The sequence below is a fragment of the Lissotriton vulgaris genome, chromosome 6 (genome assembly GCF_964263255.1).
Source record: "Lissotriton vulgaris chromosome 6, aLisVul1.2, whole genome shotgun sequence".
Taxonomy (NCBI): domain Eukaryota; kingdom Metazoa; phylum Chordata; class Amphibia; order Caudata; family Salamandridae; genus Lissotriton; species Lissotriton vulgaris.
The window spans coordinates 1,452,372,059-1,452,394,738 of NC_141694.1; the positions used below are offsets into that span (position 1 = coordinate 1,452,372,059).

At 44.8% G+C, this 22,680-nt stretch overlaps 1 protein-coding gene across 1 annotated transcript in view; it reads right to left on the reverse strand.

The window, feature by feature from the left end:
* The window catches only part of LOC147708987 (uncharacterized), a 540,404-nt gene that overhangs the window by 372,718 nt on the left and 145,006 nt on the right, over window positions 1-22,680 (reverse strand). Inside the window, exon 5 of the mRNA XM_086927584.1 lies at window positions 2,191-2,357. Coding sequence (XP_086783710.1) covers window positions 2,191-2,357 — 167 coding nt within the window. The remainder of the gene's footprint in view (window positions 1-2,190; window positions 2,358-22,680) is intronic.

Sequence of the window (22,680 nt, forward strand, 5' to 3'; positions counted from 1 at the left end):
TGCGCTAGTGCACGCGTCTCACTTGCGAGGCACTATCGTTTACAAATAGGGGTTGGAGCCTGCCCATTGATAAACCATTTGTTGGCTGCTGTGTCCCTCTTCTTTGCAGCCTCCTTAATTGGCCAGTGCTGGTCAAAAGTTACTTCCAATCCTTTCAGTGGAGCAGAGACCAAGCACAGATTGATTCAACGTAATCAGCGGCTGGCGCTGCTGCCCACGTGCTTCAGGTACAATTCCTTCCCTCTCCCACTCATGCTGCCTGCTGCCCCCTCCATAGAGCTTTTTTGTTTTTGTTTTTTTTTTTGCTTCTACAGCAAACTACAGTTTTAGAGTGCTGCCACCTTGTCAATGTTCATGAAACTCGTACTAAATAAAACAGTTCAGACGGTGCTTGTGCTACAGAAGCGAAGATAGTCTTATGTCACAGAAAATGACTCGAGCACTCCTGTGTCCAAAGCCGCCCGCTGTTTTACACATGGGTGGTTTTTGGGCTGCTGGGCTTAGCTAGTTTTTGAGTGAGGGGGCTGAAAACGCTTTCTCCTTTAAACATGCATGACTATGCTGATATTTTTACTTTGTTGAATGTATTTAGGGTTCATTTTCTACAAATATGGCAATACCAATTGCTATGCACTGGCTGGAATGAGTTTTCAGTGCAAAGGTTTTTTCTGGTAAAATCTTCAAAAGTGAAACCGAACTTACACGTAATTAGAATTGTTTTTTATTTTTAGAAGCAATCACAGTATGGCACACCAAGTTATGGGTATTTTCAATTGGCTGAGGTATCCCTTTCTTCATCTGTTAGAAGGATTATTGGAGTAGTCAGTCCGGCTCAAATCCGATTCTGTGCTCTGGTGACTGCCCACTGAGCTATGCACAGGAGTCCGCAGAACCATTTTCAATGGGGACAATAACTTAAAAAAAATTCAAGCTGTCGGTATTATATCAGCAGCGCAATCTTCATAATTTTTTAATATAGAACACTGGATGCTTGGAGCTGCAAATCACCAAAAATATGCACTTTATGCAGGATGTGATAGCAGCCCTTAAACTGTTTTTTGGCCCTCCATAAATTAAGAAACCTAGCAGCTGCCCAGTCATTACAAAGCAGAGCAATCCTGTTAAATCTGCAAATGTGTTCTCCTAAGGGAACTACCAATAAGTAATCTTCACATGAAGGCCCACCCCCCAAAAAATCCTTATCCAAAATATCTGAGGTGGAGTACGTTTTTCTGGATGCTGATGTCACCGCGAAGCATGGTGCATATTGGGTTTGTTGATTTGCAGGCAGTAGAATTACTCCAGGATCCGGCTCCAGAGACTCACCTACCGAGAATCCAGAGTGCATGTAATACATTCCTACGCCACCTCCCCAAAGTCTACATCCTAAATAACTCTGTAAAAGCAGGCAGTGCAGTGAGTACTACAAACAGGTAAGGGTGAGTCTTTAAAAGAAATGCAGTGAGTAAAACTAATTGTAAGAGTTCATGTTTAACGCATGTACGCACCTACACAATGACACGACCGAGTGGCTGCGTTATTGTGCTTATTAAGATATTATTGCTTTCATTATCTTTCCTTCATGCTGTACAGCCACTGTTTTGATGCTGGTCAACATGAAGAAATTACATTGGCAGAGCCAACAGGTGTCCAAGGTGAGATCTATTGGCTTTGCCAATGTTTGTTTAATATATTTTGACTATCACATACAAGTATTGGCAATGGGAATAGATTCTCTAACTTATATTAAAACAAAGCCATAGTGACTTTGCCAATGTTGGTGTTATATTTTCCAATAGCAGTCCTGAAAAGGGAAAAAAATGATATTATGGTCCGACATCTGATCGACGGCCCAATATCCGATGGTCAGTCAGGCAATGACAATTCTGGCAGAAATATGGTGATCCGGCTGACTCATAAGTGGGTAAGTAGCCTACAGTTTGCGGTTGAGTACCCCGCCAAACTCTAATTAATACTGGTGAACAGTCTCTACACACACAAAACGTGTCACATTGCTTTACCACAATCTCACCTCGTAGTAAATGAAATATTATTTGCACACCATGGCAAGGGATTCCACTATCTTACTTCCCTAAACGTCCTGACTTCTTTTTTATTAGTTCTAGTTACTGATTACAGAACATTTGAAAAGGAGGTGCAAATAAAACACTGACTAATCAGTCATACTACCTCGATAGGCGTAGCAGCAGTGGACGGCTGAGCCAGCCATTTTCCTGTCAAGCTCGTACTCTGGGCATCTCCAATTCTCTCCAAGTAGAGACTCGTCAAAAGGGTCCACCTTTGACCTCCTGGTCAATATGTCGATATATGGAGCTGAGAACACGTGCTTGGGATCGCTGCAAACAAGAAGCCAAACTGTTACTTTCGAGAAAAAAAAACATTTCAGAAATAGACCGCCTGAACTTAAGTAGTAATGTGTGAATCACAACTGGATATAAAAAACAAACATATTGGTTACAAGAACCTGCTGCTTAAATCAAAGCCCTGTTTTTGTTGAGAACTGAAGAACTAAACCAATAGAAGATCTTGTTCCAAGGTCAAGAGAACTGCGTAGGAGGCCGCAGACATGTTCACAAGCGCCAACAGAAGAAATATGAGGAGCAATAGACACGAGTAGCAAGTAACACGATGCAAGGTGTACAAATTGATAAATAATCAGTAGTCGTTTATTGATGTCTTTGTATGTCTTTTATTTCAAACACGCTTGGTGTGCATCTTTTGAGACAGTCAATGCGTTTCGCACCAACATGGGCTTCTTCAGGGCTGTCATGGCATACAATATAATCATATTTTAAACATCTGTGGTGCACAAGCAAATTGTCTGTTAATTTATTATGAAAGCAGGAGAAAGAGAAGAAGTGAAGGAAAAGAGAAGAAAAATTGGGATTGGACAGTCAGTCCAAGATAAGAAGGACCGCGAAGGAAATAACGGTGTTGTGATTGAGAGTGAGAAGGGTAGTAAGAGTGAAGAGTGGAGGAAGAAAAATAAGTATCCAAGCTAGCGGATCCAAAGAGCTGTGGTGTGGTCCCATAGTTTGGTCAAAACCCAAGTGCCAGTACGTGCTAAAGTTGAAGAAATCTCGTGGTTGGCCAGCTTACCAAAAAGTTTAATGCAAAGTACTTTATCTAAGGAAGTAAAGTCCGATAGAGCATAGTCAGCGTGGGACGTCTGAAATTAAGGACGTCTATGAACATAACACAACCTATGTGGGAGTAAGGCTGGTGTAAGTAAAAACTAAAAACCCACTAATATGTGAATAGGTGCAAGAAGACCAGTAGCTATGTAATAGGATGAGACATACCTCAGGCCTAAATGAACCGCCTGTGTTTCCTTATTAAAGAGATCCCAGGCTAGGTTGTAAGGTCAAAGGCCAAAGGGCCTCCAAGGTTCTTGAGGTGATCTGTGGGAAGGGTGAGAAGGAGTAAGCTGTGGTGCTCTATAAGAACTAGGTTTGTTAAAGTAACATACTAAATGAGTGCATGTTTATTGCTTCGGCATGCATCAGGCAACTCCTGCTTAGTGGATCTGCTGCTAAGTTTTTAAAAACAAGTCAAAAAATGATATTGTTCCATAAAATCTAATGTGTCTAAAAGTAATGGGCTAGAATGCTGCGCCGTACAAGCTAGTGCAAGTGTATCAGGCACATGCATGAAGTTACGAGCAGTGACAGCAATTTGTCAAGGTGTCGGAATCCTCAATGATGAGGCCCCTAAGTATTGGCCGAACACCAAGACCCGCAAATGCGGGTGAGTGAATAAATGTGCAATGTAGCATGAAAAGGTAAAAAAGCATATTTAGGCAAAGTAACGCTATGCAGCGTTGAGAAATATCCCCGATCAGCCCCATAACTCACTTCTGTAAGCCGCAGTGTAGCGAGTCCCGACCTGTGTCCGGCTGGTGTGTGCAACGAGGCGAGACGTCCATCGATCTGTAGTTCAATCGTTGCGTCCCGCCATATAGTGTACATTACGTGCATTAGACTTCCAGGTAACGGAGGACTAGAGCATTAACCTCTTGTATGAGTATCAATGTGGTAATGATTTCCACTTTCCAAAATAAAAAAACTATGTGATGGTGTGAGCTTACGGTTTATCTAGTGGTAAAACTGCAGGCCTTGACGCAGCTGGAAAAAAATTGTAAGGTAAATATTTAGCGAACTATGGTGTGGGTGGAAAACTAGCCAATATAGAAGTGAATAAAAGTCAGTTAATGTGGCATGAGTAGAAAGATCCAGTTTGGGTAAAAGTCCAAAATTAGTCATTTGTCGGAGAAGCCCAGGTACACTGGAGAGAGTAGGAGCAAAGGTCACGGAACCGCTCAATATTGGCGATTGTTAGGAAGAAGAGTGAAACAGGGTGATGGACAATTATCATAGGCGGCCTTCAAGATGACATGGCTTTATAGTTCCCGAAATGAACCTTTTGAAAAGGCTAATGTGAGCCACAAGAAGTGTCAAAGTAATGCAGAAGAGGATAAAAAAGAGCCATTTGGCAAAGTAGAGAAGAGGAAAGCAATATTCGTGGTACCAGAAGGCATGTACAATGTAACGTAACGTACGCTGGTAATAATTCATTATGCAAAATTGTTTGTGGTGAATTGTAGCTATCCATAAACAATTCAGATATCCTGTAATCCCATGAAAAGATGAAGGGTACGGAAAAAACGTTTAGATGGTAAAAACAATATTAATTCTTTACATCAAGAAATGTAATGGTTCCGCAGCACAATCATGGTTGGCAATGTAGAACTAAAGCGAATGTGATGTCCTAGAAGCATAAATAATATCATAGCCTTGATGGGTGGCTAATAGGGTTACAGTGCCACTAGTCCAAAGCTTCCAAAGCAGGTTAAGTTGGTAATGTAATAATTTGAGTGGGTGGTTACAGTGCCACCGATCCAGAAGTTAAAAAGCAGATTTAGTTGGTTAATCTGAAAGCATGAGGTGAAAGCACAAGCAAATGTATGCAAGCAAATCTTATTCTTGATTGTAATGTAGAGGTCTATCACTTATGCATGCAAACAGGTCCAGATTCATTGGTAATGCCATGTTTTGAAGTAGACGGGCAATACAGTTACAGTGCCACAGTTCAAAAAAGGTTAAAAAGCAAGTTTAGATGGTTAATCTAAAAGCATAAAATGAGAGTACAGAACTAATGCGCACACCCATGTCTGTTTTTGGACTGTGTAGTAAGGTATAAAACTTATAGATGCAGATAGATCGAGATTCGATCGGAGAGTTTCACACAGAGAAAATGATTAAAAACGGAAAGAACATTACAACAATTAATGCATTTCCTTGTCAGCATTTAGATCTAGTGTTGAGGTACGTAGAGTTCATATCCACCTGGCTTCTAGCTATCTAAGTGCTTGTTCTCTATCGCCCCCTCTAGTGTTGCATTCAGCAACGTCTTTGCCATGGAAGCGGAACTTGGTTCTATCTACTCCACTTTTACACTTGTGAGAAACAAGTGCATTTGCTGAGTCTCCATTGACTACTTGTTAGACTTGGCATCTTTTGGTGTGGTTCCCCTGAGTTTTTGTTTTCTGCCCTCCCGTCAGTGACCTTTTTCTTGCTCACAAGTGGTGGGGTCAGGAAGGCCACGGCGTCGTCGTGTAGCGAGGCGGTGCAGAGTGCAGTGCCCACAGGTCGCGGTGTGAGCAGCGGCTCAGGCGGTGCGGAGTGCTGTGCCAACAGGTCAGGGTGCGAGCAGCGGCTCAGTGATGGCGTCAGCAGGCTTCGTCGGTGAGACCAGGTTCGCAGTGCAGCGTTGCAGCTGTCAGACTCCTCAATTCCGAATCCTCGGAGTTGTGCTGATGCTCAAAGGGGGCCCACCTCTGAATCGACCCAAGTCTGGAATATGTATATACACACAGACTGTTGGGGCAATTGAGCCGGGGAAGGAAAGGGTAGGAACTGCGGGGAGGGAGATCTGAGAAGAACACAAGAAAACACCATGAGAATTCTGCTATTAATTCTCCACTATTGACAGTGACATTTATTTACACCTATTACTCCTTAATACTACAACTCCTACCTGAAACAAATAAAGGTGAAGCAAAAAACATCAGAAGAGAGCAGAGGGTGGTGGCACAGTCAGAACAAAGCTCTTTCGAGAAACACAAAACAAGAAAGAATACATTAGAGTATTTCTTGTTGCCCCTATTTTAATCTTCACTAAACCCCCATGTGTTTTCTAGAAACACCTACCAGGGATACTTATCCTGTAAACCGTGCTTTGTCTGGTTATGCCTTCTGTTTTCCCCCTCTAAGCGTCCCCTCTCCTGCGATGAAAATAAAAAGAATAACAACCAAAAAGTACTGTGCAAGAAGTCTTTCTATAAACTCTGGAACAAGTAATGATTAATCCTGGTCCAGGAAAAGCGAGGAAATGTTATTGTTCACACTGCCCCCTAGTAACTTTCTAAGCACAGAATGCAGTTTCTATATGGGCGGTATACCGATCTACACAGCCCGGTTGTGACCCGAGTACCGTGTTGTGTAACCCCCACAGTATCAACTGACACAAAGTATCATATCTGATTATCCAGCAGTAATAGCCACCAAAGCCGGAAGAAATCGCGGGCGCTGTGCGTCTCCCTGCATGAAACAGGGTTCGTCCTATGGTTTCTCCAACAGGGAGAGTGCAGCCCAAGTGCCTCAATAGGCACCTAAACTCCTCTACAAGAGACCGCGACACAGCGCGTCGCGTCCAACAGAGGAGTCTAAGGGAAACAGTGAACCCGTCACCGTATTCTGAGGAAATGGCGGTTCGGAAGGATTATGCCTAGCGCACTCTTACCGCCCAACGAAGCAAGTAGACAGAGAAGTCCAACTTCCGTGATCCAGGTCGAATAATCGGCAGCGCGATCTGGTTTCTGGCGGCTTTATCCTGGTCTCCAGCGTCACTTCTGAGTCACGCAAAACGTGACTCGTGTTGCACGCCGGTAACTAGTTCCGATGTGGTTACTCCATCGCCGGTTTCACATCAGGAGGGCAGATAGTGCTTTACCGGCAATAGGATCCTGACAGCAGCGGTGCCCTCTGCGGTGCCTTCAGGACAAAGGTTCGGCAGGGTCGTTGTAGACATCATCGAGGGGGGTTCTTTGGGTTGCAGCACAAAAAACACAGTCCCCAGTGCTGCGGGTCGAAGAACCTGAAGTCTTTGCTGTTCCTGAGACTTGGTGAACAGGGGTAAAGCTCTACCTCAAACCCTTAGGGAGTCTCACCAATTCGGTTGCAGAAAAGGCCAGTCCAGGCCTTTCACTGCCCAAGACAGAAGCAGCCACTGCAGGTCAGCCCAGCAAAGCACCCAGCAAAGCAGTCGTTCCTTTCGCAGCTTTTCCAGTGCTTCTTCTTGGCAGTCTTCTCGTTCCAGATGAGTTCTAAAATTCAGTGGTTTGGGACCCAGCATTTGTATCACAAAATCCTTTGATATTTCAGGCAGAGGGTGTCTGTGTCCGGCCAGAACCAGTTGGACCGTCTCTGGCATGAATTCTTGGCAGGAGGTAGAGACGGCTTTGTCAGAGGCAGACCAGGCCCTTTGAGGTGCAAGGCGATTCCCTCCCTCTTCCCCCATCGTACCCCAGGTCTGTTTTAGCCCTTTCCTGACCTACCTATCAGGAACCACCCTGCTCGCCAGTCATCTGTCGTCTCAAAAACCAGACAGGCAATCCACATTCCAGCAGAGGCACACGGGATGACCGAGCAAAATAATACCCACTTTCTAAAAGTGGTCTTTATGAACTCAGAATGAAAAGGGCACCCTTGCTAAAGGCTGCGTCTTTAGACACTGAGTTCAGGCATACCAAACTTCATTAACTTATACCTTTTCCTGCCTATGTACATGGGTGGCACAATCTGTGCTGCAGGCCCACGAGCAGCGGTAGACTCACAAAGCCCCGGCACTCACAGTGCCCATTACTGGGGGCTGACAAGTAAGTCGCACATCCAATCATAACACAATTTACCACAGGAGCACCAGTGCGTTACCACTGATCAGCAGTGCAAAAAGCGCACAGAAACGTTATACCAGCAAAAACAGAGTCAAAACCGGGAGGGCAGAAAGCAAAAACTCAGGGGAAGCACACCAAAAGATGCCAATTCTAACAAGTAGTCAATGGAGACTCAGCAAATGCACTTGTTTCTCACAAGTGTAAAAGTGGAGTAGATAGAACCAAGTTCCGCTTCCATGGCATAGACGTTGCTCAAAGCAACACTAGAGGGGGTGATAGAGAACAAGCACCTAGACAGCTAGAAGCCAGGTGGATATGCACTCTACGTACCTCAATACTAGGTCTCAATGCTAACAAGGAAATGCATTATTTTTTGTAATGTTCTTTCCGTTTGTAATCCTTTTCTCTATCTTTGAAACTCTCAGACTGAATCTGGATCTATTTTCATACATAGGTTTTATACCGTACTACACAGTCCAAAATCAGACTTGCTTGCGCGCATTAGTTCTGTACTCTGATTTTATGCTTTTAGATTAAACATCTAAGCTTGCTTTTTAACCTTTTTTGAACTGTGGCACTGTAACTATATTGCCTGGCCACTTAAATACATGGCATTACCAAAGAATCTGGACCTGCTTGCATGCATAAGTGATATACCTCTACATTACAATCTAGAACAAGATTTGCTTGCATGCATTATGCTTGTGCTTTCACCTCATGCTTTCAGATTAACCAACTAAATCTGCTTCTTAACCTCTGGATCACTGGCACTATAACCCTATTGCCCACCCACTCAAACTATGACATTACCAACTTATCCTGCTTTTGAACCTTTGGACTTGTGGCACTGTAACCCTATTGCCCGCCCATCAAGGCTATGATATTATTTATGCTTCTAGGACATCACATGCGCTTTAGTTTTTACATTTCCAAGCATGATTGTACTGCGACACCATTACATTCCTCGGATGTAAGGAATTAATATTGTTCTTACTGTGTGAACGTTTTTTTCATACCCTTCATCTTTTCATGGGATTACAGGATATCTAAATTGTTTAAGGATAGCTAAAATTCCCCACAAACAATTTTGCATAATGAATTATTAGCAGTATACGTTACCTTACATTTTACCTGCCTTCTGGTACCACGAATATTGCTTTCCTCGTCTCTCCTTTGCCGAATGGCTCTTTTTTATCATCTCCTGCACTACTTTGACACGTGTTGTGGCTCACATTTGCCTTTTCAATAGGTTCCTTTCGGGAACTATACTGCTGCGCCATCTTGACGGTCGCCTATGATAATTGTCCATTACCCTGTTTGACTCTTCGACCTAACAATCGCTATTATTGAGCGGTTCCGTGACCTTTGCTCCTACTCTCTCCACTATACCTTTATTTTCCTGGGCTTCTCTGACAAATGACTAATTTTGGACTTTTACCCAAACTGGATCTTTCTACGCATGCCACATTAACTAACTTTTATTCACTTCTATATTGGCTAGTTTTCCACCCACACCATAGTTCGCTAAATATTTACATTACAATTTATTTTCAGCTACGTCAAGGCCCATAGTTTTACCACTAAATAAACAAGAAGCTCACACCCTCATATTGTTTTTTCATTTTGGAAACCGGAAATCATTACCACATTAATACTCATACAAGAGGTTAACGCTCTAGTCCTCCGCTACCAGTGGCGCAAATATCTAGAGCCTGATCCAGAACGCTAGAATTTGTATCAAAGCGGCACAACTGTGTACAAATAACAGCATTCCCGATTAAAATCTCACCAGATCCTTTGGAGCTTACTCTTGTAAATGTGATTGGCTCAGACTAAAGCTGTGCCAGTATGGGGGATTTTCCTTATGGGCAATCTGCTCATAGGATAGCTCCACATGTGAAATTTGGTGAATACTCACACACTTGTGAGTTTGTGGGTATATATATAAACATTTGCAGATAGATTCTGAATATGGTTCAAATGTACTGCAGTCATAGAGGAGATTAAATCTATGGTTAGGGCAGGACTGGGGAACAATCATCAACCACAAAAATGACAGGAGTGTAGGGCAATGGGTTTCTGCACAGGGAAACCCCACAGAGAAACAAAAACGAAAACATTAGAAAACACAAGTGCACTTTTGAGTGCCATTTTGGCAGCTGATAGGGAATAGTGGGCGGGGATGGGGGTAATTGGAAAAAAGAATAAAGAAAAGCAAACTTATCTGGAGGTCGCCATCGCTGTTTCTCCTCCAGCAGGAAGCAGCCAGACTCCCAGAATCCTCTGACCAATCACAAAGCTGCCTTAAGCAACGTTGTGATTGGTCTGAGCGCCGTGGTTCGGCGGTCAGACAGGACAGGGGCTTGGAGGCTTGCCATGTTCTCCACTAAAGCTGAGATGGCTGGCCAAAGCCTCATACTACTTTAGGTGCAGCCACCACTCTTCCTCCAGCCTCGATATCCGAGGAGGCCAGCCCCACCCTGCCCTGTCCTGCCCTATCAACGGGGCTGCACTGCAGTGCAACTGCAACAGTAAAAATAAAATGATAATAACAGACGTTCCGTTATTATCATTTTATTTTTTACTTTGCACTGTTTTAAAGCAGTGGGGCGACGTTTCTCCACCTTAGCGGAGGAACCTTCTGGCCATTTCCATGCACATTTAAACACATGGAAATAATTTTACATGTGAGAGATGCAGATTCACAGGAGTGCTCTTGAAATTCTTTATAAGTTTCATGAAAAGTATACATTTGCTAAAAGTCAGTAGAGGTCATATGTGAACTCATTATTAACTTTTATTCGAGACGTTTTGTAAATCAGGTCTTATACAGTGGTGTAACACAGGCCCCCGCAGCCCTCACGGTGCATGGGGGGTCCAAGCTCCAAGGAGCTCCCTCAGCACAATACTCAGGCTAGAGAGCTCCTGACTGAATCCGGAGGCGGCCCCTCCACATACCTTGCAGTGGGCCCCCCCCTTAAGTGTCGTTACGCCACTTGTCTTATATGCTCACCTTTATCATTATTGGGGTATGCATTACACACCATGAAATCACAAAAGCATGGAGCAAAATGCATTGAATTAGAGATAATACCTGATGTAAAAGGGGCTCCTTTGAACAAAAGCTTTACTTAACATTCCAGTTTTCCTATAAGCATTTATGAGTTAAAAATAACCATGAATGGCATAAATATTCACCACCAGCAGCTTCAGAAACACTCGTGTCCAGAGTGGGTTCAGTTGCTAGTCTTTCTGCTTAACCACCTGCCAAATCTAAAATTAGTGGACCCTGAGAGTACTCCTCCAGAGTAACAGGATTTTGAAACGCTCTGCATATCCCTGTGAACTTGTACTTGTAACCGAATTGAGCAACTATCTCACTTCCAGTTTAGGTAATCTTTTTGCTGTGGCTTTGCTGACTCCTCATTGTCACAGTATCCCACACTCAATAAGAGAAGCAGGACAAAACTCACATTACTCAATGAACTAGGTGGGTCTTAGAAGTGTTGCTGAATTTTTCATTAGGAGCTCCAGTAATGGCAGAAAGCTGAGAGGATACCCTGGCTCTTGAGACATAAGGTCCTTTAATTTCTCGGTCATCCCAAACCAACCTCCTTAAGGGGAGATACAGCAGATACTGCGGCTGGACTAGGTTGCAATGTCCATTAGCCGAAAAGGGCTTGAGATTCTAGGCCAAACCCCTCTAGTACTTGGTTCTCAAAATAACTTTACGAAGAAAGAAAGCTTATTAGAACGTTTGAGAAAGTATGGAGATTAGCACCCTCTCACCTGAGTATGAATACGCTTCACATAGTCTGAAAACAATAAAGAGACCGAATCATAACAGCCAAATCCTCTAATTTCAGAGCACTTGTGAATTCTGCAAAGAACAGACCAAAACACCTGTTTGAGGTTTTCGCACAAAATACAAACCCCTCCTCCCATTCAGCTCTTGAAGTCATCAGTGGCCGCTGCAACAACTTTGTGAATTTCTTTGATAGAAAATTCAGAGACATCCATATCTCGCTACACACCAGTGAACCTCCAGAAACTAAGGTTATGCCATATAAGACGCTCCATTCATGGTCATCTTTCTCCCCAATTTCTGAACGAGACCTACAGCGACCAATCTCCAAAGTGAAACCCTCGAACCACCTTCAGAATGCCATTCCAGGGTCTACCTGCAAATCTCTTGCCACACACCTACTCTCTCTTTGGAACAACATGGTCAACTCCTCTCTTCAACAGGGCTTATTTTCAGAACGACTAATAGTGGGTCAAGTCTCTTGTCCCAGAGAATATGAACGACTACCGCCCAGTCTCCACACTTCCATTTTTAGGCGAAGTAATTGAAAGTTGCATCCTAGTTCACATCACACATTTGAACAAACTTCCTCCTAGACACTCTCCAATCAAGTTTCTGCCAGGGCAACAGTACAGAAACTTTGATCCTCAAAATAGTTAGTGACTCCTTTAGAATCCTCGTCTCAGGTAACTCCTGTCTCCTGGTCCTCCTGAACTTGTCTGCTGCATTCAACATTGTCAACCATATGGACCTCCTTCACACTCTTGAACAACGCATGGGTTATGGAGGCACAGACCTGCTCAATTTAGTTCTCCTCTTCCCTAACCAACTGCTCCCAAATTGTGAAAATGGGAAATTCATTCTCGAGACCAGTCAATGTACCTCAAAGGGTCCCTCAAGGCTCAATCCTTTCCCCAACCTTCTTTAATCTGTAACTAGAATCACTATGTGTGATTCTCAAAAATGCTGGGATTCTCTTCCACCTCTAAGCTGACGACACTCAAATATATATGAAAATCTCTTCCCCTGAAGATCTTGTCCTTCTTTAAATCACAGTCCTCAGGGTTTAAAACTGGATGTCTAACCATCATCTACAATTCAACCCAAATAAAACAGAAGAACAATAGTTACTTACCTGTAATCTGTGGTTCTCCAGTATTGGTGTCTTTCATAGATTCACATGCCTGAATCATTCCCCGTCGTCGGAGTGGGAGTCCCATGGTACATAAAAAAGCAATAATATGTCGATAGAAAAACCAAAACCTTGGTTATAACAAACCAGGAAGTAAAGTAGCCCTAAGCTACAGTGTACAAAACTTCCACACTCATGACTATCCTAGTAATTTTGTATAGACCAAACTGCAGCCAATCAGGCGACAGCACCCACCAGAATGTTCTCCTCAGAGGCTCAGGCTCTCAGATTTTCTCGCAAAATAATTGCCTGAGGGAGCCTGTGAGGGGAGGTGGGCGGGTGCATGTGAATCTATGAAAGACACCAATACTGGAGAACCACAGATTACAGGTAAGTAACTATTGTTCTTCTTCAGTATTGGCGTGTCTTTCATAGATTCACATGCCTGAATCAGATTAGATAGCAGTACAAAAGAACATCATGCTCATTAGACGCTTATTGTATCACAGGATAGATGCATAAATAGCCAAACAATAATACCATGTAAGAAGCGTCTAAAAAGAGCATAGAGGAGGAGGGAGAACAGAGGCTCACCTATTTGAAAAGATTGCGAAGAACTGCTCTTCCCACCGAAGCATCTGCATCACTCGCCGAGTCCAAACAGTAGTGTCTGGTAAAAGTGTGCCTGCTGGACCAAGTTGCAGCTCTGTAGATCTGAAGAAGAGGCACACCCGCGAAAAGAGCGGTGGAAGAGGATACCGCTCTTGTAGAATGCGCTCTTGGTAAAGATTGCAAGGGTCTTCCTGCTTGTTGATGACAGAGTCCAATTGCTGAGGAAACCCATCGGCTATAGTTTGTTTGGATACTGCGCATCCCTGGCGCAGTCTTCCATAGGCCACAAACAGTTGGTCTGTCTTGCGAATAGTGGCTGTTCTTTGAAGGTAGAACTTGAGACATCTCCTGATGTCTAAAGAGTGTAAAGCTCTTTAAGTCGCTGATTGTGGATTTGGAAAAAAAAAATTGAGAATCACCGGCTCATTAAGATAAAAGTCAAATGGAACTTTGGGCATGCACCTAGGATTAGTACGTAGCACCACAGAATCTGAAGTAAATTGCAAGAAAGGAGATTTTGAAGTGAATGCTTGAATGTCACTGACCCTTCTAGCTGACGTCAAAGCCAAGAGTAAAGAGACCTTCCATGAAAGGAATTTGAGATCAATTTTATGAATGGGCTCAAAGGGGTGACGCATGAGTTGACCGAGCACCACATTCAAATGCCAAGATGGAGGTGAACGTCGAATTGGAGGAAACATACGGAATAGTCATTTAAAAAATTGCTGAATTACCCTTGAAGAAAAGAGAGAGTTTGATCCTTCCTGACGGAATCTGGAAATGGCTGCCAGAAATACTTTTTTTTTAAAATATCTTTTTATTATTCTTTTAACACACATTGTACACTTAACCTTCTGAAATTTCGACAATTGACAATATGTATATGCAGTATACACTCTTTACAGTTCATCTTGGATTCCCAATTAGTTACAGTTAAAAATAAAGGAGAAAAAAAAGGCACCAAAACTAATTTCAGACTGGCCGCCTTAGTTCAATCCCATCTCCTCCCTCCAGCTAGATATAGGATCCCATATTTTTAATCCTCGCAGTCTGCCCCTCCTCCCCTTCCGAGCATATATGTTTTTTCCCAGATTGTACGCGGCCAATAAATTCGCCAACCAAACTTGCATAGCCGGAGGGTTTTTATCCAGCCATGCCCTGGCTAGAATCAATCTGTACACTGCAGTGGCCATAAACATAAATTCCCTCTAGACTGATCCCCAACAGAATCCAAGTAGGAGTCAGATTTGCTTGTATTCCTAATGACCTGTCCAAAAAACCCTCTACGTCTTTAATCAGAGTATGTAGTTGAAGACAGGTAGCGAATATATGGACAATATCTGCCTCCATCGAATTACACTGAGGGCAGGAGGTACCTGTTGTGCCCCCCCACTTTGCTATCCTAGCTGGGGTGAAATACAGTGAATACAGAGTTTTGTAATGCTGATATTGCAGCGGAGCCGAGCACAAAATAGTATGACCCAGGTCCAATGATTCGTGAAATACTTCGGATTCACCCCCTAGTTTCTCCACCCATTTGTTACTATATTTATCGATATCATCCACTTTTCCCTTTACCAAACAAGCATAGAAAGATCTAATCGTGCAGTCCCCGCCAACCTTTATTTTCTCCAAAATTTCATTACAATTGTACCCTACTGGCCCACCCTGCTTATTACTCGAGAAGCTCCTAACCTGCAGGTATTCAAAAAAGCTCCTTCTATCTATGCTATATTTAGTTATCGGATCTCTAAACTGTGCTATCCCCTCCAAGTCTCTCAGATCACCAATCTGCGTAATCCCCTTTTCCGCCCAACCAGCCATTATTGAGTCGGTAAAAACTTCTGCTGGGAAAGACTTGTTATTATGCAACCTAATGTACCTATTAAACCTCCCCAATCCGGATTTTTTCAAAAAGGCATTCCATATTTTAATTGCTGCATTAACCGTCTTGAATCTTGTCCTCTTGTCATATCCAAACTCGGTACATTTTAAAAAGCAGTTTTCTGCCTCTACTCCCAACGCTACTACGTACACTTCCGTGGACATAGTTGTGACTCTATGCTCAGTGCCCCCACCACCAATCAGTCCCTGCATATACTGTAAGGCCGCAGCCCAATAATAAAGTCTGAAATCAGGGGCCCCCCACCCCCCTCTTTCTCTTGGGAGTGACATAAATCTATAAGCCCTCCGGGTCTTCCCATGCGCCCATATGAACCTATTCAAGATTACCTCTAATGTGTTAAACCATCTAGCTTCAAAAAATAAAGGAATAGAACTAAAAAAATAAAGAAATTTAGGCAAAATCCGCATTTTGATGACATTGGTACAGCCCACGAGAGAAAGATGTAGATTATTCATTCTTTCAAAATCCGTTTTTACCTTAGCTATTAATGGAGCCATGTTATTCTCAACCACCGTATCAAGATTTGCTGAGATTACCACCCCAAGGTATGCTGCTGAGATAACCACCCTTGCATCATTACTGCTGGCATACCCATTCTCTACTATCTGGGTCTTAGATTTGTTCAGACTATAACCCAAAACCTGCCCAAATATCTGGGCCTCGGCTTCCACCTCCCGGATAGCTAGTTCTGGATCGGGGGTCAATATGGCCACGTCGTCCGCATAGGCCTGGGTTTTAACCGTGCAGCCATTTACTCTCATTGGAGAAATCCCAGGATTACTTTCTAACCTACGCAAGAATGGCTCTAAATACAAAGCAAAAAGCAACGGGGATGAGGGGCACCCCTGCCTAGTCCCCCTCTTGATCCTCACTGCTGCAGAATGCCCCCTATTAACTCCAATCTTAGCAGTTGGCTCCTTAAACAGAGCTTGTATAGCCTTAATAAAACCTCCACCTATGCCACACCACCTCATAACTAGCCACAAGTAGTCCCAGGAGACCCTATCAAAGGCCTTTTCTGCGTCTAAAAACAACGTTGCCATAGGGTGTCCCAGGACCCCTGCCGCATCAAGCATTGTGACCACTATCCTGACATTTTGTGTTGTACCTTTGCCAGGTATAAACCCATGTTGTGAAGAACTTACAAGTTGCTCAATAAACCCTGCCAACCTTTTTGCTAACATTCTAGAGTAGACTTTGACATCAGAGTTCATTAGAGTGATTGGCCAGGCGCGGTCGGGGGCTTCCCTTTTTTTGCTATAACGATATCAGCCCCACCCCATGATTCCGGGGTCGATTCCCCTCTTTGTGCCTGTAACATAATGTTAAACATATCAGCCAGGAGTACCCCTTTAAATACTTTATAAAACTCCACCGGGATTTGGTCCGGCCCCGCCGCCTTTCCTGAGGGTAGACTGCTCAAGGCACCAATGAATTCCTCCAGTTGTAAAGGGGCATCTAATACCTCTCTTTCCTCCACAGACATGGACGGGGGGTATCCCTAAGGTAGTTACCTATCTCTACCAATCCCCCCACATTTCCCAAGGCGTATAACTCTGTGTAAAACTTCCTGAAAACCTCCCTCACCAAATCAGGATCCGTAACAAGATTGCCCTGCATATCCACAATCTCTTTAATGTCAGTTGTAGCCTATCGTTGCCTAGTGCGGACGGCTAGAATATGCCCCACTCTTTCACTTAACTCATAGGAGTTTTCCTTTTTAGTCAAATAACTCTCCGCTGCTTTCCTAGCAATACTTTCTATAGCTTCTGCTTTAAGCGCTATAATTTTAAGCAGGTGTGGATCAAGTGAGAGATTCTGCCGTATAGCTGAGGCTAAGTCTTCTTCCTCTTTAAGAAGCATTTGCCTTATTTCCTCTATCCTAGCTCTTTCCCTCCTTTGTCTTGCTAAAACAAAACTCAATGTCTCCCCCCTCATCCCAGCCTTAAAGGTGTCCCAGACCACCCCCGGAGACGCTGTCCCTCTGTTAATATCCCAGAAAAATTGGATCCATGCTTCCATATGTTCCCGATACGCCAAATCCTTAAATTATGCTCGTTCGAAGGACCACTGCGTATTCCTCCTTTGGACCTGGGCCAACTTTAATGTCAACACCAGAGGACTGTGATCTAAAACAATCCTGGGCTGCTTCTCTATCTGTACCTCAGGGATCAAGGAGTTAGAAATTAAAAAATAATCCAGCCTGACCAAAACTTTATGAGGGGCAGAGAAAAAAGTACTATCATCCAAATAAGGGTGTAGCTTAACCCAAGGATCCCCCAAGGAATTATGACATACCATGCTTGAAAGGGCTCTATACGTCTTCCTTTTCCTCCCCACATAATTTCCCCCTGACTGTAAAAAAGAGCTCCTTGAATCATGTATATTAAGGTCACCACAACATATAATAGGCTCTGGCCACTGTGCCAACTCTGTATCCATGAACTGAAACACATCCGGACCGTCCTCCGTGGAGCCATATATTGTAACCAGTGTTAATTTCTGACCTTCAAAACATATTTCCAAAATAACCCACATCCCCCATTGGTCCTCCTTCTTCTCACCAGATCCCTGCTCCTCCCCAATACTGCCACCCCTCTAGTTTTGGTCCCCTGTTTACTATTTGCTAAAACTGTAAACCCCAGTTGATCCAACAGATATGTCTTTGTTCCTTCTATGTGGGTTTCCTGGAGACAAACCAGGTCTAGGTGCAGAGTTCTAAGCAGCGCCGCAACTCTCAGTCTCTTATTAATTTCATTGAGGCCACAGACATTGATTGAGGCAATCCTACAGGACATTAAAATACATCGAAAACCTTGCAAATAAGAATCCAATCAAAATGCGAAAGCAACCATCTGCAATTTGTATGTACTGTATACACTGTGCCCTCCACCAAGTAGCAATGTGCTGTTTCCAAACAAAAATACCAAAAATCTAGTACACCTTTTACTACCCCCTTACCCCCCTTTAACCCCCTGTTACCCTTCCTCCCTTCCTAGCCCATCCCCCCTTGTACAGGCAAATAGGTCAAGAAAGACCTATATGTGACCGTTTCTGGGTTGCGTCAGTCGCATCCCTCTCCCACCTAACCATCTGCGTTGCTGATTCACCCCCCGGCCTCCCCTAGCCAGATCTCAGATCGCCTTACCCCCACTTACTAACTAAGTCCATTTTCAGATTAGAGTTAAGTTAACCACCCTTCTGACTCTTAAACTCATCCAAAAACTGTTGAGTTTTAATTTCTGACGGGAACATTCTTACTTTTCCCTTGATGATCACCTTCAGTCTGGGGGGAAGAGAAGGTACGCCTCTGAGCCCAATGCTTGAAACTGAGCTATCATCTGCCTGAGCCTCCACCTTCTCTCCACTGTAACGTGGCAGAAGTGAGGCCTAGCAAAAAAGGTGATGCCCTCGGAGGACCGCCTGCTGTCGGGCCTAGCTTTATTAATAATTTCCTGTCTTAGCAGAAAGTTCCCTACATTCACCAGGATAGCCCTGGGCAATGAGCCCTGGCCACCCCCCCCCCCCCGGCTCCTCGCTCCTTCTTCAGCGTAAATGGGAACCTGTGTGCCTGTTGTACCTTCTTCTCCCAATGCCACTCAGACTCTGGAAATGCTCCCTTTAACAGGTTCACCACAAAAAGCCTAGTGTCCTGCCCTTCTGCCCCTTCAGCCACACCCAAGAGCCTAACATTATTCCGTCTCTGTCGATTTTCAAAATCCTCCAATTTCCATTGAAGATCCTCAGACAGTTTTTCTTGTGCGGGCTTGAAGGTCTGCCAGCTTCCAACATCGTCCTCCAGCTTGCCCGTTCGCTCTTCAACCTCCGTGACTCTGTCCTTAATTTCATCGTACAGCTTGTTCATTTTCCTCAAAGTGAGCTGGATTTTCTTTGAGTCCTGTCTTGCTCTCCGGCTCTCTGACCTAGCCTCTGCTTGCATTTGTTTAACACCTTGGCTGCTAGGGGGTTTTCCCCTCCTGTGCTGGATATGCATGATCCCCATTGTTCATGACAAGGTCAACTCGTCAAACGCACAGCGCAGATAACACCCATGACGAGCTGACCTTGTCATGAGCATGGAAGGGGTTAAGCATGTTAAACAATAAGTCAAATGGTGAATGCTGCTTTGAAGACCCAGGCGAGTCTTCCATGGCATTGTCCTCATCCTGATATGTCTGTGAAGTTGCTGAATAATCCCATACTAGACGCTTTTCAGTGCCCCGGGGAGAGCCAGGCATTTGCCTATTTACCTTCAACAGCTTTTTCTTCTGAGTAGTGTCTTTAGCTGAGTCGTTGTCTGAAGTACTGGTTCCTGAGACAGAAGTCTCATCTGAGTTCCCCTCGCTGGTTTGCACCGATTCCGAGTCCTCGTTGAGGGAAAAAAAGCACGCTCCCTCAATTGAACCTCCCTCACCTTTTTCGAGCATATCCTGGTCCCTGCTGTTCCCTCCATTATCTTTGTTATCCAGGCTAACCGTGCTCCCCCAGGTGGTCCCAGGTTTCTGTGGGGCTTTCATTTCGGCTTCTAACAACATAATGGCCCCCAGCATGTCTGCTTTCCCCAGCTCAAGCAAAAGCGTCCCTCCACTTGCTTCTCCTCCTCCTCCTGTGCTCACTGTGCCTGGTATAGAGCCCTTCTGTCCCCATTCTGCCGCCGGAGCCACCGCTGATGCACCGGAGTTGCTGTTGAGGCAGGAGCCGGTTCGTTGCCTAGGAACCTTAGGCTCGGCGTTCACCGCGTCTTCAGCGTCCTCGAGGACGTTTTTGCCAGCATCCAGTTCCCCGCTGAAACCTGCGCCTCCATCGATCGTTCCGGGCCCTCCATCGCTTCCATCTGGCTGACCTGCAATCCTTGGTGTGAACACCTCCATCATGGTAGGCTGTCAGAGGGCAGTTTCCTTACTTTTTGTTCTTTCACCGGGTCTTCCTGCTTTATCCAGCGATTTGCTTCAGAGCTCTGCTGGGCTGTCTTGATCGACACCCAGGTTCGTACTCCCCTTACCCCGCAGGTCTGTTTTCTTCTTCGGAAATGGGGCCGTTGTTTTCCGTGTTGCCCCGAGGGTTCGTGCCAGCCCGCCTGCCATGGCTGTCTCCTCGCCTACTGTGGGTTCCGTGTTGACTTTTGCGACTTTTGCAGCGGCTTTTGCCGAGTCTGCTTGCTCTTTTGACTTCTCCTGCCCCTTCTCCATCCTGACAGGTCGTGGGGCATTTTCACCACTTGCTGCTGTTTCTTTTTGGCCCAAGCATATTCATCAGGGTTTCAAACTTCACCTTGAACCACACCGGGTCCCAGCGCAACTTCCCCTTAAGCTGCGGAAGGTGAATCTGCGTATCCTTTCAATCCTGTATAGACCCACCACTGAGAGGCCAACGGGGGTTATTCAGCATGTCAACCTCTTAGTGCATCACTCCGCAAGACGGGAGAGAGGATGTGCGCGACTGTTCACCTCAACCCATCCACGGCCATCTTGCCTCCCGTCGCCATCTTCCGACTGCCAGAAATACTTTTAGAGTTGCATGCGAATAAACCTGATCTAGCCAGATGAAGGAAGAAAGGCAAGATCTGTTCTGGTCTAGAATGGATTGGATGCAGATCAGCAGAGCGACACCAGACACAAAAACGCTTCCATTTGAGCTTGTAGGTTTTAATCGTGGCTGGCGCTCTAGCATTGGCCAAAACTTCTTGACAATCTGCAGGGATGTCAAAGTGGGCGAACTCATTGTGTTGAGGAGCCAAGCTGATAATTTCAAAGAAGCTGGGTCCGGATGGCACACTTGGCTCCCTTGAGTGGTCAGGAGATTCAGTATTTGTGGCAGTTGGATTGGACTGCACTCCGAGAGGAGGAGAAGTTCGGTGAACCAATACTGTCGGGCCACCTTGGAGCGATCAGAATTAGACGACATGGTTGTCTCTTCATCTTCCTGATGACCTTGGGGATTAAAGGAATTGGTGGAAAGGTGTATGCAAATATCTGAAACCAGTTCATCGAAAGGGCATCTCCGCATGAGTTCTTGTGGGGAATCCAGCTAGCAAAGCGTGGGCATTTCCGGTTCTGATTTGTCGCAAACAAATCGAGGTCGGGGTGACCCCACTCTCGGAATACTCGATCCAGGGTTGGCTGATGGATCTCCCATTCGTGATTGGTTACAGCAGACCTGCTGAGGGAGTCCGCTAGCACATTGGAAACCCCTGGAACTTGGATCGCTGAAAGATTGATGTTGTGATCCAGAGCCCAATTCCAGATCTCTTGTGCTTGACGAGATAACCGGGCGGACCTTGTGCCTCCCTGTTTGTTCAGGTAATGCATGCTGGTCGTATTGTCTGTTCGAATTAGAACCGTGGAACCTTCCATGATTTTTAGAAAGGACTTTAGAGCGAGAAAGATGGCTCGTAGCTCTAGGAGGTTTATGTGCCACTTTTTCTGTTGTACGTTCCATTTCCCATTGATTGTCATTCCCTGGAGGTGTGCGCCCCAACCCTCCAGAAAAGCATCCGTGGTAACGATGAATCTGGGGGTTGTATGACCGTCTATCGCGGACATCGATATCGCGCGCGCTTACCTCGCGGCTGTTACATCGCAACGGCGATCACAGCGCCATTTTTAACATCGAATGTTGTTGTGCCGCAAATGCGGCCTTTTCATTGGATCGCTTGTCACATCGCCGACGTTACATCGCGCGACATGACAACGCGATGTTTTTGCCCTATAGCCAATGCATGATCCCGGATACAGTGTTTGGGGGTGGGGGGGGGGGGGTATATAGCGCATTTCCCAGCGTGTCTTCACCCATTTGTGTTTCTGTTGTGGAAGGAAGCAGCTGTGCCCTGTGAACAGACTTTCTATTAGGTAAGTGACGAAAATACTTTTTCTTATTTGATTTATCCCTTCCTTCGTGTGCAACTTCTTGTCCAGCTACCCTCCTCCCTCGAGCTCCACCCATCCACTGTCCTGTTCAGCGTGTTATTCGAAGTAATTTGTGTGCAGCGTGGGCAGGCCATAGTTGATTTATGGCACAGAGGAATGGTTTACATGACTCGTTTTATAAGCAAATTAACGCACCATGTATTCCTTTGCGTTGAGCCAGCACTGAGTCGAGTGCAACCAGTAATACACGCACCACAGACACTTTTAGAATGGATAGGAGCACTTTGAATTCTGCCTTCTTTCTAGATACAGATCTAAAATCTTAATTAATGCGAGTACAGCCAGATGTGTGGGTGGTGCAGTGACCATTTTTACACCAGTTCA